This window comes from Cyanistes caeruleus, chromosome 2 (assembly GCF_971803275.1).
Source record: "Cyanistes caeruleus chromosome 2, bCyaCae1.hap1.1, whole genome shotgun sequence".
In the NCBI taxonomy this organism is placed as follows: Eukaryota; Metazoa; Chordata; class Aves; order Passeriformes; family Paridae; genus Cyanistes; species Cyanistes caeruleus.
In genome coordinates this window covers 119,386,949-119,405,716 of record NC_141702.1, presented here as the reverse complement: position 1 = coordinate 119,405,716, position 18,768 = coordinate 119,386,949, and the positions used below count along the sequence as shown (strand labels likewise).

Genomic DNA, 18,768 nt, shown 5'->3' with positions numbered 1-18,768 from the left:
TTAAAGTCTGTAGTGTGAAATGTGACCCATCCCCAGCTACTGGATTTTGTTTCTGTGTGTTTGAAAGCCACAGCTCATTCTTCCTTGGACTTCCACTGTCTTTAGACCCCAGTCTTTCACTGAATATTAACTCTGTGTGTCATTTCACCTGACTTTTTCCAGAGCAGGTGGTATTTTCTATCTGCTTACATGCAAACCTAATGCCTTAAACAACAATGCAGCTTTAGAGCTTTTGTCTTCCTGGGGCTGCAGAAATTGAGCATCAAGCTAAAATTATCAATAAGAAATCCCAGCCAGACTCCTGCACTTGCCATATGGCACATAAAGGAGTGGAAAGCACTATTTCCACTGGCCCTTCAGTTGAGAACCTGGGCTCAGCCACTCTGTCAGCTTTTCCCTGAGCAGCCTGCAAGGATCAAAACCTTGGCTCATCCTGGAGTGAGCCATTTTCCTCAGGTATGAAGGCAATCGTCAGCAAATGGGCTTCTTCCTTCACCAGAAATACAGTATCTCTGAAAAATGTGTCTTTTGTCTCACTGAAAACCATCATTTTTCTCCTGGTTTTGTATATACACATCCCAGATCTTCTTTCTCCTTAACAGTAATTTTTGTAGTGATTGAAAGAGGAACAGTTCTGTGATCTTTGTGACAAAAGGGTTTGTTACATGTCAGTGTGTTTCTCATTCAAACCAATTCTCTGGTTTCGATTTTATTAATAAAACAGGAGGGCTCCTCAGCTAGCCGGGATGTCCTTAGGATTTTAGTGTGGCTCGAGGAGTTCACTTCTTCATGGTAAAGTTCCTGTCAGTGAGGCAAGAATTTGCCTTGGTCACTGGGATTTTGTAGAACTGGCTGCAGAAATCCTCCCTGAAGGTTCCTGATGTCAGCTTGACAGCTCTTTAGAGCTTTAGAATTGTTCCCAGAGCTCAGGTTATTGTACCAGGGTCTGGATACAGGGACACCTTTGATTTCTTCCCTTTGAAAATAACAAAAGAGAATTCTGCCAAGTCCTTCTGGTGTGTTTGGGAAACGAGGTGGCGCAGACAGCGTGATCCCAGGGCAGGGACCAACAGGCTCCTTTGGATGCACAGGGTGAGGAAGATGGGATGTTGGAGGAATTAGGATGGAATTTTCTTTGTGGTCAGAGGCTCCTAACAAGGGAGCTGGGCCGGCACCTTGGCAGGTGCTGCTGCTGCCTGACACACAGATCCTTTGGGAAGCTCCACGTGGCTCCCAGCCTGGAGCCAATGCTGAACCTTTCTTGTGCATCCAGGAGCCCAGCCCTGACCACAGCCCTTCTCTGTCCTGCTCTGTAAGAGCAGGATGGGGTTAGTGCAGCCAACTCAGCCAAATTCTGTTTGCACATCTCCTCTGGAGGAAGGCGTGTGTTGATTTGTTGTAATTTGGACATGAGAATTACTCAATGGTAATGGTAAGGTAGCAACCAATAAAAATACCTTTGTTGAAAATTGAAGATTGAGGATTTCACCCTCTAAGGCTTTCATAAATAAGGTTGTCATGCAGAAAAATAAGTCTTGCCAGTATCTGTTTCACACATGAAGAAATTACAGAGCACTGAGAGCTGAGTCCAGAGCCGAGGTTCTGTTTGAGCTCCTGCTCGTGACACACACATGGGGAAACTGCTGAAGGACTTTGTGTCCATGTGGGAGTTTGACCCCTACGATGCTGCCAAGGGCAGTGAGGGCTGCAGTGCTTTGCTCAGCGAGCCTTAGGCACAAAAGCATCTGGCTCAGCTCAAACCTGCACGTTGCAGTCTCTTAAAAATAAATAAATAAAAAAAATTCCTACCCCCCAGAAAGGGAAATAGGAACAGCAAATCCTTTTTGGAGCAGCACCTGCCCCTTTCTCTGTTTTGCCCAGCTTGTTGTTGTGTAAATCTTTCTTCTGCACCCAGCAAATGAGCAGCACAGGCTGCAGTTGTGGATTTATCCTTTTAAATAGCGGTAGAAAACGGTGCCACATCATTTAACCCATGCTGAATGCTGTATGAGATCCCAGAAAAGTTATTCAGCAATAATTTTAAATTCCATCCCTGAGAAGAAAGGGAAAAAAAAAAAAGAAAAAAGAAGCACAGGACTATACAGTTGGAGCCTGTAGTTGCAATAAAATCCAGGAAGAGGTTATTTTACCTGAATTTATCGCTTAGCAACCAAGAATCCACCTCCTGAGATTGCTGTTCCTGGGTTACCAAGTAACTGCCTGTGACAATTACCAAACAGCTGTCCCAGGAATCTACATAGCCTTTAACCCCCGTCAGCTGAAAGATGGGCTGATGACAGCCAACAAACAATAGAAACACACCCTGATATTTTATTTAAGAGCTGAGGGAAGCCACAGCTGTATGGATCATGCAGCCAGCTGGATTTAACTGCTTCAAACTGCGTGGCCTCACTTCAGGAAACTGCTCTGTGTGTTTAAAGATGCATTTGGGTCCTCATCCTCCAAACTTTGGGTCAAATAATTGAGTCCAAACTCTCAAGACAGCATTTGCTCTTGTGCAGGAGTGGGAAGTGGCTAATTAGAGAGTATGGCAGCGATTTACAAATTTTTCTTATTAATTAATTGAGTTCATCTTAAGTTTTTCTGAATGTAACTGATTATCACTGAGAGGGAGAGTGTTAATATATCCAAGTAATAAAGGAATGATTTAGAACGAGGGGGGAGGCATAATCAAGATTGGTATGATAAAATGAATGAAAAAAGAATACTGAGCTTGGATATTTAGAGGAGCTTCTTGATAATGAGCTGAATTATGTCTGGGGGGGTATCCCAAAGGAAACGAGGGAAGCTCCCATCCACAGTGTATGGAAGTGAGCTGGAAACAGGGTATCACACTGGAAATGTTTGATGTATTGACTTGGGTGTCTGACTTGAGCTGTGCCAATTGTGCTTTTCCCCCCACTCCCCTTCCACTTTCTTTAAAACAAAATTCCAAATGTTGTTAACAGAGTTACAAAAAACAGCAGCAACAAATTGCAAGCGCATTTTCTGCCGCTGCTTCAGATGCCCCGAGCCGGGAGAGCTTTAGGGCTGGGCCTTCTTCTGCAAGTTCTGAGTGGTTCCTTTTAGTTTAAAATAGAAACAGGAAGAAGGGTTTTGGAAATTAAGGGCCCCGTTGACATTTCCAAATGGCAGGCATGCGAGCTGGCTGAGGTGGCAGCAGATCCTTTCTCCCTGTGTGCTCTGTGCAGGTATCCTGGGAGGGAACACTGGGAACTCAGCTGCTCCTGCAGCTTTTCACTAGCACCTTCTATTGAGATAACAGAAACTGCTCTGCTACACTCGTTTTTTCTTCCTTTTTTCTTCTTTCTTTTCTTTTTCTCTGGCATTTTCCATGTGCCACAATAGTAAGAGGTGGCTCAGAGAAGTCTCCACCAGCTTTCCACTGGCAGCAAGTTCACAAAGGAAATTTTTCCTTGGCCACTTGTGGCCAGAAACCACCCCTTTGGCACTGGAGGATTCTTTAACCACCTGGACAAAACAGACTGCATTAATTTGGCTCCCTCTGCTTTTCCTACATAATTTTAAAAGCAAACTTGATAACATTTACCTTTCTGCACACAAGTGTAAAAACTTTTCAGGGATTCAGGCTGTAGAGGAATTTCTGACTCCTGAAAAGGTTAAAACCCCCATAGCCACATCAACATCATTTCTACTGATACAGTGACACCTGTCATGGATGGGAGTGTCCCATTGCACATCTGAACAGCTTTCAGTGAGTCCATGCAGGAGGGAAATGCTGGGACACACCTGTGCAATGGGCTGTCAGCAGCACCACCTTTTCCCTTCAAACTGAAATGAAACCATTTTGTTATCAGATATTCCCTGTGAGTGATGAGGAACGTGTGATTGCTTAGAAAATGAGCAAAGACCTTGGAAATATTTATTAAAAAAAACAACTTGAATCCTCATTTCATGTCAATATTAATGACTTGTCATTGCCATCACTGCAATGCCTTTACATGGCTGCTGTGGAGGTTTGGCCAGGCTTGTGTCTCTGTTAATGAGATGGCTGAGGGGAGCAGCTCCATGGGCATAAGCAAGTGATCTTTTGGGGAGAACAGAACAGTCTCAAACTTGTCACTGCCCAGAGGATGGCTCCTTTCCTAAATGCCAAAGGGGCTTCCACTCCTAAACCGACTATTGGCTTTTTTGGGTAGGAAGGAAAGGGTAGGAGATCACAGCAATGCTTCCTCGCACCCCATCTTGCTCATCTTTTGTCTCCATGTGGAATTTGGTATAGGGAAGCTGTGCTGGGGCATTGGTTCTGTCTCTCAATGACAGATCATGGTTGTCCTGTTTTCTGGCTGGAATTTGGTTGGTTACGTTGACAGATGTTGCAATGATTCCTTTGGCAATGTTCTGTTGTGCTGACTGTTCAAACAGGAAATTCATCTTTTAGTATTTGCACATGTTAAATGTTTGTTTTAGTAGGAATCACTCCGACAGCAGACTGGTCGAACTGTGTGTGTTTTTGGAGCAGCAAACTCTGGAATTCTCAAAATCCCTATTAGGGTTTGGAGCCCTGCTCTCTGAAGTCCTACAGGACTGACTTTTGAGGAAAAGGAGACTCAAGCTCCAGGTTGCTGCTGGGTCACCCTTTGGGTGCCTGTGAGTTCTTGGTGGCACTGGATCCAAACCATCTCCTGGTGTGGCACATGTCAGGTTTGTACAGCAGAGCCTGTGCTGCCTTTGGTTTCCCTTGAGTTTCTGCAGGTTTGGTTACTGAGCCGGCCTCGTGTCTAACGTGACATGAGGGAACAGCAAAGTGGCTGGGGCTCAGCAGCAGAGCGAGGATGTGCTCAGGACACACAGCAAGTGATTCCCTCCACACCAAGAGAACTTGATCTGAGAAAGCTGAATTTCCTTCTGAATCCCTGGCTGCTTGAGCCCATTTCAGGTGGCTGCTTTTTGACCTTGGCAGGAAACTTCTTCAAAGGACAACCTGCTAGTGCTGGTGTGATTTTTTTGTTTCCTAAATTTTCATAAGCAAAATTCAGTGAATAATTTATTTGAGGGATAACAGTGTTTCCTGTGTGCTGTGGCATTGGAGAGCCCCTGGCCAAGATCTGTTGTGTTGTCCTTAAAGAAAAGTTCATCAGATGTCAGAAATTACAATACTTATTTGAAGATTTAGTGTCATGCATGTTTTGATGGTTTACTGATCTCCAGGATTTTAGATGCTATCTTTTCATCTTGATTTATGATTTTTTTTTTTCTCAAATTCACCCATCCTAATCCCTGAGTAGCAGCATTGGTTTCAGAAGGGGGGCACTCTCCAGCAGAGATTTAGAAGTGCTTTTTTGTATGTTGGGTGAAAGTGCAGTGCAGGAAAAGGCACTGTCTTTCAACAAAGTTTGGTTTTAAGCATGAAATAATCAGGATTTGGATGTTGTTAAAGTAACATTTTTTTTGTGAAAAGGAACTGGATTTATAAAAATGAACCAACTCTTCAGCCAGACCTGTTATGAATTGCAAAAGCAGCTGGGAGATTTGGCCGAAAAATCAAGGTTGGGGTTTTTTTCTTCGTCAGAGTTTGTAAGATATTTGGAGGGACATAGCATTTATTTCTTATTTCTCTGAGTTTCAGGCCAGGTCTTGGAAAAACCCATCTGACAGTGAGTTTGTTTGTATATTTTACATTTTTTCCCTAAGTATGCTAGGCTCATTAGCAAGCCTTGGAAAAGGCATGCTTTGTTAAAGTGAGTATGGAAAACAAGATACTAAAGGCTCAAATCTGTCTCCAGAATATAAATAAGCACAGCTTCCTTTGGAGCAGATTCTGACCACAGCTATACTGGAAGCCTTGTTCCAGGGAGAGCCGTGAATGAGCGTTTGCTCGGAAATGCTGCACCTTCAACAAATTTCCTCCCAGCCGTGGCTGAGTTCCTGGAGGTGCCATCTACCTGCAGAGGGGCTGCAGAACATCCTGGAGGGCAGGGACAGCACATGGGGTGTTGGGAGATCCCACTGCAGAGCATCCTGGAGGGCAGGGATAGCACATGGGGTGTTGGGAGATCCCTGCCCACTGCAGAGCATCCTGGAGGGCAGGGATAGCACATGGGGTGTTGGGAAATCCCTGCCCAGCAGCACTGGGGGTGTCAGGGCTGTCCCAAATCCTGCTGTGCCCCACATCAGTGAGCAGGCACTGAGGAGTCTGTCAGTGGCTATAAGCTCCCTGGAAAAGTTTCTTCTTCCTGTGGATCAAGGGAAGACAAATAATTTTTCCTTTCTTGGAGCTGTTTGGTTGTGGTTTTGCCTCCAGCAGCAGGGGGGTTCTACCCCTGCACCCAGCAGGGACGTGGCAGTGGCAGGTCAACACCCAGTGCCTCCATCCAACACCCACTGTGTAAACACTACAGCATCAGCTCCAGTGTGCTCACCAAAGAGGACACTGCTCCAAAACATGCTTCAAAACCTTAAATGAAATAAGAAAAAGATGTCTGTGGCACTGGATGACAGAAGCAGTCATCTTCAGCTGAGCATCTGAATTTTTATGGTCATTTTTTAATGAAAAGATGAGATTTGAGAAGTTTGTACATATGAAACGTCTGTGGGAGCAGTGCTTAACAGCTGGCACAAGGTGGATGTATCCTCTTTAGACATAATTTATACTTCCCTGTTAAGCCAAAGTCCTTCTATTCACTATCATTATCCTAAGCTGGGTCCTTTGGTGATCTCATAATTCCAAAAGTACAATAGCCAAATAAGCCTTGATTAAAGCAGTCCGTTTTCAAGCCAAGCATATGTTAACACTGGACAATAAAACAGTGGAAGTGGGAATATCCTGAACTGCTGCTTGAGTTTCTTGAGGGAGGGTGTAAAATATTCCATTTGAAACATACTCTGAAGCTCAAGTCTCCTCAAAGGGTAAGATTTGTCTGGTTCTTGAGTTTATCACCAGCAGAATATTTATATGAGCCTGGGCATGACACGAGGTGACACTTCTTAGATCCCTGAAATGTCTGAGGCTGCTGGGGTACCATGTGGCAAACACTGAAATAATTTTGATGAATCTCTGTTCTGGCTGGAAGTGGTTTTTGCTGTAACCCATCTGTGCCAGCAGAAACGTCTTCATCCTCAGGGAATGTTTATTTTTGTTGGGTTCATCAGCTTTCCCTGCTACTCTTTATGTGAAATCACCTTTTGGAGCATTGCTCTAGAGATAACAATATTCTCTTTATGCTGTTAAAAGGCCAGTTAGATGAATACTAAAAACTCTACTTTAGGGCAGCAATTTGACATGGTGGGAAATGATGCCTTTTCAGATATTCTTCATAGCCTCTGTTTTGTGTGGTAAAACTCCATTTATCCCAGTAGAGCCCCACAGCGGCCCATTAACCTCGGCCAGTTTTCCCTCACAAGGTGCAGTGTCACATCTCATGCTGCAGCAGCGCTCGGTTCTGTCACTCAGTGGGGTTTTCTGGAGGAGAAATCCTCTTCCAGCTGGAGGAAAATGTTTTCCCATCTGCACAGACTTGAGAGCAGCTCTGGAGCAGTGGCTGAGCAGGGCTGTTAAAGCAGGGCTGTTAACAGTGTCCTTTAACAAACTACAGCAGGAGAACTCCCTGGAGCTCTGGGACCAGCAGAATTTGCCTTCCACTTCCCTCTCATATCCTCTCTGGCTGGAGCCAAAGCAAAGGGAAGTGTTGTCAGAGCACAGGGAGCAAATGCTGCTGAGTGAGCAGGTAGGAGGAGGAACAGAGTGCTGGAGTATCCACTCAAGCGTTTGGGGAACCCTCTGAGTATTTGATTAAAACTTCCCGTAGTCAGCAAAGCTCCTTGTGAAGGCACGTGCAGCAAATCATTCATTACTTCTGGGCTTTGCTGCCCAGAGAGCAGCCTGCATTGGGATGCAGGGCTGCATCCTTCCCTGGATAACTCAAAAGCAGCATTTCTGGGATAAGCAAATTTCCCAGTTAGCTCTGTGTTCAGCTCTGTGACTTATACCACTCCAATCCTTCACCAAGGCACCAGTGCCTTGATTTTCCTATTGAGATAACCAAGTGATTCTTATTATTTTTTAATTTGGGAACTGAATTCAGGGAAATTGCACGAGTCTCCAGAGAGGAAGGAGCCCAGATCCCATAGCAGCGACCCAGTGCTGTGCAGGACCAGCTCAAGTGAACACAGGGGTGTGTGACCCGTCCTGTGGAGTGGCACAGGGATCCCCTGCTCATCCTTCATGTCACTGGGGCCTGCTGAAGAGGCCTCTCATGGAAACCTGCAGGTGAATTCCCTGGCTCTGTTGGTTCATGATAGGCCAGGTTTATTTTCTCCTTTGTCTTGTGTCACTAATCAAGCAGTAATTGAATTAGCTGGAAAGCAGGATAAGATAAATTACCAGGAAGAATTAACTGTGTGCACCTGAGGTCAGAGGGCTCCTAGAAAATTCAAGGTGAGAATTGGCTGGACTATAAATGAGATTTAGCAGGAGGATACCAGGCTCTCTGGAGAATTAAGATGCAGAAGTGCATATTTCAAATCAGCTGTGAAAATCCAGAGGTGCCCCAAACTCTTTGGGCAATCCCTTTCTGTTTTAAGATGGGGAAGTGAAGGATTGCACTTACATTCTTTCCAACTGCTGTATTTGATGAAGGGAATTTCCCTGAAATTTATCTTTTCATTTTTATGTGAATAGACTCTGCCAGAAAGATATTTTCCCTTCTCTATTAGTATTAAGGTAGTAAATTGTCTGTCCCTGTGTTAACTCACTGGCCTTCCTTTTTTTTCCTCTCTGCTTAGTCTGTAGTTAAAGTTCATCTTTCATGAAAACCATATGTTGGATTAAATACAGGTTATTATTTTCATGCATTGTAATATACTCTATTACCTTCTCCATCACAGCCCATGTGAAAATAATTATTATTCCATGTGTCACTGTGAATACATTTAAGATTCTTTAGGTCTTTTCTAGCAAGAGCTGATTTCTGACTCACTGGGCTCATTCTATTTTTATGTCAGAATCAGCCAAATATAAACGTCTTAATTTTATAAAAAGCTTTTAAAAATATGAAAAATGCATGTTAAAAATAAATAGAAAATTAGGTAATTCAGGAAAATATTAAGGTAATACCAGTAAATCATTTAATACATTGAAACCCCTTAAATAAATGTAATTAAGTTGCAATATAAAGAAAAATTCCAGTCTTAAACACTAAAGCAAAGGCAGCAGTTTATACATTTGCATTTGCTTTGACAGTTGTATTTGCTCTTTTGAACAAAGATTGCAATTAGGTGACTTTTATGGGTTTATGAACTTAGCTTTTTGCAGAGAGTTTAACCTGATTATCCTGACTCCATAGCCAAGAGCTGCATTCGATCAGTTCTCTTGATTGTTCATGTTCTCTTCCCACCAAACCTCAGCTGTGGCTGTATTAAATAAAAATACAGAAACTGGTATGGTAACCTCACCATCTGCTATGCAGCTTTGGTTTTTGTTCTGGAGCTGGAGTAGAAATACATTACTGGAAATCGTGGGTTAAGTCACTGAAATTAGATGGGACCCCTGCAGTCTAATCCATAGGAACCGGCCAATTCTTTTGAGTTTTCTGTGTTTGATTAGTTGTACTGTAATTAAAGAAATTACCAATAGTCTTCTGTCTGGAAGTGATTAACCCACCAAGTGCTCATACCTATATTCTCTAAGCATCTTCAAATAATATAAGGCTTCATTTATGTTCCTTAATAAGGAAACAAATGAAAATTGTCTCCAGCCTTAATTCTGTGGCTTGTGTGTGACAAGCTGTTCTGCCTTGTGCCTCGGTGATGGCTGTTCAATTGTTTGTGATTATGCTGCATTTTAATTAAAGAACTGAAATGCTATTTGTATAAATGGAACGTGCTTCTCAGCACAGCCATGACCCACGGAGGGAAAGAAATCAGACAATGATGGGAGCCACCTAAGCAAACAAAGCCTGGCACACTGACCCTGCACACTCGTGGAGATGTGGGTGTGATTGCTTGAATTATGGCTAAATTTCTCCTGGCCTCTGTAGCATCAGAGTTTTCATTCATCGAGGGACAAAAAGGAACAAAACCGGGGGCGGGGGGGGGAAGTCTTCTCTCTATTCTGACTTCTTGTGATGATGATGATGATGATATTTGCTATTCAAACAAAAAAAGCAGATTAAATTGTTTTTTTAGATTTGCAGACTGAAAGAGCAGCAAACTACAAATTCATCTTTATGTGGCCCTCATTGGAAGGAGGAGACTCATGGCCTGTCCCCCAAAAAGGTAAGAACTTTGTGTCCGGAGCAAGGCCCTGATGGCTGAGGATCCCACCAGGAGAGGCCTCTGGAGCTGGATGAGGAGGCACAGCCTCCTTAACAACATGCAAATTAATACAACTTCCTTCAAATAGGCAGCACAGTATGTCACATGTTGAGAAATAACTAACAGGTGACACATACAAAATTTCAAGGGTTTCTATGAGACCAGAAAATACAAATCACTGTACAAAATTCCTAAATTATAAATTCTGTAATTGAAATTTCTTCTTTTGATTCACCATAAATTGTATGGTTCTCACAGCAGCTTTGCAGTGGTTCCTGAGAAGGGATTATTCTCATGGAAGATTTTTTCACCTTAAAAATCCCTCCAGTTTTCAGTCTGAACTTGTATCCATGTTGTTATTGATGCCTCAACTGGATATTGCAGGAGCAAGACACTGCAGATGGGAAATCTTTGAAGAGAAGCTTTTCCCAAGCTGAGGTTTTTTTCCCTGCAGCATTGCATAGTACAAAACTGTTTGCATAGACCAGTTTAATTAGACAAATAGGAATGTAAATGCTGGGAGGTTTTGATGGACTTTTAATATTGAGGAAAAACGAGACATGAACCAGGTCCTGGTTCTCACCTGTGTTGGGAACTGTGCTGAATCCCAATTCTATTTTAACCAACTGATGCATCTCCTTAATTTTCATGGATTTCAAACAGAGCTCAGCTCCTCCACAACCATTTGCTGAGATGCATTTTAGTTGAGTTCATCAGAGTTTGTGTTGGTCTGTAATATGATGTATGTAATTCTATTTTACAGCAAATAGAATTTATGGCTTCATTTCCTGTGCCATGCAAATGAAAGTTCTGTGTAATTTGTACAGAAAAATCTGCTTACACAGCTTTTGGCATTGGCTGCTGCTCGTCCTCAGGCTGTAGAATAAGTAAGAGATTTGCAAATCAGACATAAATTTGTGTGGGAAATGTCACTCCATGGTGGAAGGGAGCACATTCTGTGCCTCCCCTCAGCACTGCACTCCCTGAGGGGTCAGTGGGAGCCAGGCTTTTGGGGGGTCCTGCCAGTGGGCACAAGCATTTTGCATTTGCTGGGCTTTTGAACAACATGTATTCACTGAGAAATGACGAGAGTAGCGATGCTGTGGAAATAACCTTACATTTTGTGGGCTGTGAAGCCACGGGGGTGCCAAACTGGAAACACGATGGTCTGGTTTGCACAGCTGAGCCTCTTCCTTGCCCACCCAGTGGCACCTGGTGCCCCCAGCCCTGGAGAGTGGAAAGCAGAAGTCAGGGATGGAGGGAAGCTGCCTGTTGGGTCTGAGGTGGAAAAGGGCACTTGAGAGCTTTTGCTGAAACCTTTCAATTCATGGCAAGGTAGTGGAGACATTTCTGCCTAGAGATGGAGTCTGAAGTGAAGAGGGGCTGTTGGCTTGTCCCACCTCACACAAAACTGCACAAAAACAGAGCTGGGGAGGATCCTGGCCTCTAAAACAAACTCCTCATCTTTTGTTTGCTCTGTTTTGCCTGCTTTGGTTGAAAATCCTCAGGAGGGAGAAGCTCTCACCATGAGTTACACCGTGCTTAGAACAGCCTGTCTTCATCATGGCTGGTACTTCTAGGAATTACTGCTTTTCCAAGGGAATCCACATCACAGAGAAAAAATAATACTCATCCTTACTGAATGTCCTTTCCAACATTGCAAGCACTAAGTGGAAATAGAGAATAAAGCTACTTTTCTGGTTCTAAAAATAATTCTTCTGGGTCATGTGGAAAATCATCGTGGAGGTTATTTGTGGGAGTTCAAATGTTCAGTTGTTCTGCTTTCCTTTTTCTAGGAATTGCTGCATGGCTGAGTGTTAGCCTCCAAAATTCTCAAAAAGCTCATGAAAAGAGCTGCTCTGTTTCCTTTGGAAAAACTGGATGGCAGTGGAAGGAGAGAAAAAAAGAGTGTTAGAATGTTTCAGCTTTACAGGGATTTGGAAATAGAGTTTAGGATTTACCTGTTTGTGTCACAACTCAAACAGAACAAGCAATTAATTTGGGGATAGAATTCATTATATTTAATGTGTTGGGACCCACTTATAGGACAGAAGGATTTTTCAGGGGTGGAATGTTAGTGGAAAATCATGAAGTTTTCCTTGAGAAACAATGCCATTCCTCAAAGGTTGGTAGTGTGCAATAAAGGAGGCTGATGGAGCATCTTCAAAGTTAAGGAAGGGCTGTTTGATGTGCTCAGCCAGGGGGACACAGCCACGAGGGAGTGTCTGGGTGGGCCCTGGGACAACAGGAACTGGTAAAGTTTGCCCAAAAAAGAGATGGGTTTCCTGAAAGCCGCTGGCAAAGGCAGGACGCTGAGGCAGCAGGACTGCTGACCAGCAATTCCTGCACTCTTGTTTGCCAAAATGTAATAATTTTTTTTTTTATAGTCAAAGGAAAGAAAGGAAAAAAAAAAAAAAAAGAAAATAGGAAAAAAAAATAAAGCAAACCAGTGCCTGTCCAGTGTTCAGAGCAAGTGGTTTCCTGGTCCTAAAGCAGTTGTCAAGCCACAGGTCAGCAGCTCTGCAGTTTGCAGTTCTTTCTCTGGAATTAAAGGAAGTCAGAGCTGAACAAGCAGCAGAGAGGTTCCTTCTGGGTACACCCACACTTTTAAAGGCTACTCTTTTTAGCTCTTATACCAGTATAAACATTTAAAAGATAAATTAAATCAATCAAGTCAGGAGCTCCCAGCCCATTGCTCTCTGTAGTCTTTTTTTTTTTTTTTCCCAGCACAAAATGTCTTTTTAAATCAGGGACTTATGTCCTATGTGGGAATTCCTATGTCCTGGTAACAAGAAAGAGAGATGGGACAAAGGTAGAAGGACTGGGAATGGTAGGAAGCTGAACAGGCAGTTTGCATTTTCTCCAGCTCCCTCCTCTCTGCTGAGAGTGTCACATTTAAACAGAAGTAAAAGAAAAAATTAGTTCTGTAGCCTGTATGTTGCAATTTTTTTTTTTTAATCTGTTTGCATGGAAGAGAAAACTCTGATGTTTTTGTAAAACTTATTTACATCAAACAAGGGAAGAAACCAGCTCATCTGTCAATGCTCATCTTGTTTCCAGCACGAACATTTCATCTCGTGTTCTCTTGCTGTGTGCTGTGCAAGGATGAGGGAGGGGGACACCACAGCGCTGCTCATTTGTGGAAGAATCTGTTGTACAAAAACTGGAGAGATCTTAGCCTCAAACTTTCAAATCTATTTCTTGATACCTGTCAGCTTCAGGAGCACAGCATTAGCTTTTCTCCCTCTTCTCTGTCATGTCAGCAGGCTGAGAAGAGGCAGAAATGAACTGACTGCCTCCTCCTTGAGAAACATCGAGACACGGCCAACAAATAGCAAGCACAGAAATATAAACAATATGAGCAACTGAAAAGCTTTGTCTTCTGCCTTAATAAACTTCCTTGGCTCTAAGTTCTAATCTGCCTAGGTACACATTTAGCAACGAGGTTCACAGAGATGAAAAATGTTCGTGCTATGAGATATAACTGCTTATCATGTTATCCAACCCTGATAATAAATGTGCCACCCTGGGAGCCAGAGGTTTGGGACAGAGGAAAGATCACCTAGTTCTACATAGAACTAAATGCTGAAGGGATTTTGGCATAGTGGAACAGTCATAGGCAAGAGAAAATTAGGATTTTACCAAAGAAATATGTGGGGGGAAAAGTTTTACTACTGGCTTTTAATTTTCTTGGCTTCTCAAATATGTAGAGGGACTGGAAAATAATTACTGAGTAATTTGTAGTGAGAATTGGCTGTTTTCTGCTGGGTTAGATGTGTGTGCAGCATTTCTTCCGTGTCTTCAGCCAAAGCTTCCCGTGGTGCTGCTGCTGTTGAGGATATCGAGTCCCAGGTGACAAATATTCACCATTCCAGGCGTGGCCTTTGTGAATCCATTCTCTGATTTAGGACTGGCCCTGCCAGAGGAGCCCTGGAAACTTGGGAGACCTCGCTTACAATCTCATCGGGTCTTGGGCTGGCTGCTGGAAATTCTCCTTTCCATGAGCAGTTTAAATCCTGTGGAAAACTCCCACTGACTTTGCAGGGATTATCCATTTGTGGAAAGTTATTTTGAGGGAGGTGCATTCCTTTGTAAAACAGCTGGCAGCTGGGTCTGGGCAGCGCTGAGGTTTCAGTCCTGGCCGTGTATTTTTGTTGGTCGGAGTCTGTCCTGTGCCACACACACAATGGGAATGCACTCCGTGACTACAGCTTGCACTTTCTATTTTAGTCCCATAAAAAATAATAATAAAAAAGAAAGCAAGGTTTGAGTGTGTAGGTGTTTTCAGATATTGGACCCCTTGGGCTATATCATGTTTGTGTCTCTGTGCAATTCTGCTTGAGAAGCACAGACCCAGCATGTCCTGTCTTTTGTCAGGGCCTTTGGGCTCCCAGGTGAGGGAAGTTGCATTATAAATGGAGCAGTGTTCTCATTAATTTTCTGAGCAGTTATTAATTGTACTTTTTCTATTTTAATGCCTTATATTTCTATTTGTTTTGTGATCTCATTCATCGGTGTATTTTCAGTAACATTCCAGTATTCAATTTGAAGGTAAAGTAGAAAAGTCCCCCTGCTAGTTAATTTAAAGAACATGTTATCTGCTGTCTGCTCTACACATTTCCTGTGATGCTTCAAGACAGAGAACCCTGTGCTGCTTTTACATTTAAGAGTTTACTAGTAAAAATACACCTCTCCTGAGGTTATTTAAAAGCAGCACCTACATTTCTCACCTCCCCCTGTTGTCTCACATACAGACTCCCATCCAATACTGCTGTGCCAGAAAACGTTAGCAGATAAAGTGCCGAGCAGGTTCAGGGTATTCCTAATTCAGATTAATGACCCCATTCCGCTGCCTCCTTAGCAGGAAATTAGAAAGTGCTGGGAAGGAGAAAATAGCAATTCATAACACGGGTCTCTCTGTATTGGCAGTTGCACTCATTAAAGCTAAGATATTGTTTTGATATAAAATAATTGAGCCTGACTTATTAATGGGATGTGGCACATGGAGATTCCTCCAGAAGACTGCTGGCTCAATATCTGGGGGGCTGGCCTTCCCCTGAATTCCTGCTCATAGGAAATGAGTTTCTGTGCAGAAGGAAAATTTTTGCCTGGGTAAGTGGTCCCAGTTCAAGAGCATTTAACTCCATTCTAGCATGGAAGTATGGAATGCTCCTTCAGAGATTAATATCCACACATGTCACACAGGCACGAAGTAGGAGGGAGCTCTGTGTGTGACGTGTCAGGTGAGGCTGGGCAAGGGGTCAAGTTGTGTATGAGCTTGGAGTTTCAATTTTCAGCACTGGCACAGGTAATGTGCAGTCTGCTGAAATCCTATGTCAGGTGTATTAGGTGTCTCTTTTGACTCTGGGTTGGGCTTGTGATCTTTGAGAACTCTACTCACCAGATACTCCAAGGTGGCCCCATGCACAGCCCAGTGTTGCCTTGATTGAACACTGAGGTCAGAGGCCAGCAGGAGCCAGAGGTCCCTGCAAACCCACCCTGTGCACGGGCCCGCTGAGCTCTCTGCCTCCGTGTCATGAAGACAAATGGCATTTTTTAAAATTCTCCCAATGAACTAACATTCATTTTCTGGTGTCTCTTCCTTCTTTATTGCTTCCTAATGAGCTTCGTTCCCATCACCTCTAGCCTCCTGCTTCCCACCCTGAGTTTACACCCTTGCATGGAAGAGAAGCAAACTGAACAAATTAATTAAGTTGGCCTGTCGAATGAAATGGCTTTGGTGACTTCTGGGGTTTTGCCTCTTGCTTTTTACAGGAATCTCCTATAAATCTTTAATGGCCACAATTGCTGGGCTTTTTCTGTCCATAGTTGGCAAGAACATCACATTTACTTGGTATGGTGTCTCAGACTTAACTGAGAACATTTCATTCTCTGTCTATATTTATATTTATATACATATATACATTACATACACATGTGTATTTTTACTCTTTATTTTTATATTTATGGTGGTCATTTTGCCTCCTTGTTTATTTTTTTAGCAATGGAATTTTCATAAAAGTGCTTTTCAGGAGCCATTTGGAATAAAAGCTGTTTCTTAGGAAAAGGGATCTGTGCTGTTTACAGTTTACAAAACTTCCTCTCCTCTCAACCCTGGACTGGTCAGGGTTTATTTTTTCTCCTGTTCTTCTCATGCTGCTTTGTTTGCTCTTGGACAAGTTCTGGTTCAGAATCAAGTATTAGCTAGATTATTATTTTCTTGCTCTTGCAGATGACACAACTTCTAACACAGCATCCCTCTTACCAGATAAAAGTGCTGTGGATTCTTTCCAAGGAATATGTGAACAATTTAAAATTCCTCTGCTGAAACTGCTTTTACTGAACCTTTCCCCCTTCCAGTCTGCGCTGTGTTTTCACTTTGAAGTAATAAATACATACAGGCCTTTGGTATCTGGTTACTTTTCTTCCTTTTCATTCCACAGCTCATCACTTCATTATTCCTGAAAAAAGTGATGCTCTTGTGAAGTGAAGCTTGTATAAAACACTGCTCTGGTGTGACACAGTGCCTGAAACTTCAGTAGTGCTTCATGTAAAGTCTTACATGTCTCTTGTTGAAATCCCAGTGGGAACCTGATTCAGCTGCCAGTGTTGTTACCCTGTAAACTTTAGTGGCATTATGGCACAATGAGAAATATCAATTTTAAACTCATCCTTCTGTGCCATTTAATTCACTGCACATGAGCATGCCTGGGAGGAACAGCACAAGATTTTGTTCTTGCTTCTTTCATTGCAGAGATTATTGTGCAGTGTTTTGCCATTCTGCAACCAGAATGTGTAGAGATGGATGATAAATATGGGGAAATGATTACTTTGCACACCTGGTACATTGTAGTGAGTACAATGGATTCATTTCAGTCCCCGGGTCTCAGAAGGAACAAAGGGGATCCAGAATAAAACAAAAGCCATCAGTTGGGGGTTGTTACAAAGTTCTTAAAATTCTTTCAGCTGCATCCTCCTTCTATCCTTGTGTGGTTTTTCATGTGCTCTTGGTGTCTTTATGTGTTCCAACTACCCCAGTGAGAGAAAGGCCATAATGGCTCCCTGTGGGGAACTTAAAATGCCAGAGAGTGCTGCAGAAGACACAAGCTAGGTCAGTGCTGCCACAGTGCTGCTCACCTCTGGAGTCAGACTTGCTACTTGGAAAGCTGCATATCACTGCTGAGTTTATTTGTGATTGTTTTCTTTTAGTTTGAGATATCAGAAAAATATTATCTATGCTGAGAAGAGTGGCAAGGGTGCCCTCACCTCTAGTGAGATTCTGGACAATTTCATTAGTTCTTCTGCATTCAGGTTCACTGGCACCACCTTTCTTATTTGAAGGACCCTCTTCCTGTATGGAATTTCCTGCACTTGAGGCAGTAATAACTCAGCTGGCTTTGGGAATTCTGTGGGCAGTTTGCACTCAAAAACTGGCATTAGGACTTAATAGAGGAAGCACCCAGCAGTGCTCGCTGAGATGGAGGGTATCTCATAGCAGGATCAAGGTGAAATAATCTGTTAGAAGCTGCTGTGCAGGAGTGGTGGGCCTAGGAATGATTGAGCCTCCTGATGCCAGTTCTTCCCAGTGCTTCCCAGTCTACAAAAAAGGGTGTTTGACCTCACAAAGGCATAAATTCAGCAAAACCTAGATTTTGTCACCACATACCTGTCATACCTCAGGAGGAGCAGTTCCCTCGCTTGTGCCTCGGAATGCTTTGGAAAGGGGCTCTCTAGCTAATGTTGTAGTTTTGTAGGAAATAATCCAATTCTTTCAGTTTGAAAAATCTCTTTAGATATTTAGGAAGAAGCCAAATAAGGAGGAAAACAAAGCAAGACGTGCAAAGGACCACAAATAGCATGGGAGGGTTTTGTCAGTTTTCTTCAGGAAAAGAAGCCCTGACAACTCTGTGCTCAACATGTCTGACGTTTACTCACTTTATGGGAGTTGGCACTGCAGAGAATGTGTATTTATAGGGATGTATTCACACGACTTTGCTTCGCACAGACTGCTGATTTAGATGTCTAATTTAGGAGCACAGGCGCTCTCTGTCGTCAGCAGAGCCTAAATGAAGGTCTCTGAGTTCCCCCCTGAAAGGAGGCACCTTTCTCCAGTGAGTTCAGAGCGACCTGAGGTTCCTAAATTAGGCCCATAAGCCACGTGTGCAGTGTGTGAGCCTTGAGTAAACAGCACTCGGGGATTAAGTGCTGGCCCTGGCACTGCTTCCCCCCCACAGACAGGGAACTCTTCAGAGATCCCAGCTTGGTCAGATTTGAGTGTGGCTGAAGAGAAAGATCATCTTCCTCCCCTGCTGGATGTAGCCAGATCCACGGGCCTCAGTGACTCGAGGGCAGAGACACACTTGCGTAGGACTGTGCCCAAAATACCATTTATTCAGTGAGGGGAAAGGGAACTCCCTACCTGGGACCCAGCCGTGCGTGCTCGGCTTCAGGTGGCAGAGCAGGCTCATAGAG

The 18,768-nt window shown here is 43.3% G+C and overlaps 1 protein-coding gene across 46 annotated transcripts in view; it reads left to right on the top strand.

Annotated features, from left to right (window-relative positions):
• The window catches only part of CCDC85A (coiled-coil domain containing 85A), a 218,928-nt gene that overhangs the window by 114,420 nt on the left and 85,740 nt on the right, over nt 1-18,768 (top strand). For 24 of the 46 annotated variants that reach the window (XM_086875015.1, XM_086875042.1, XM_086875034.1 and 21 more), the window contains one exon: nt 10,168-10,257. In XM_086875015.1, the coding sequence (XP_086731141.1) occupies nt 10,209-10,257 (49 nt within the window). In that variant the 5' untranslated portion in view covers nt 10,168-10,208. Of the gene's footprint in view, nt 1-8,066; nt 8,252-10,167; nt 10,258-18,768 lie in introns of all 46 variants that reach the window. The other 22 variants (XM_086875012.1, XM_086875032.1, XM_086875038.1 and 19 more) reach the window with 1 other exon arrangement.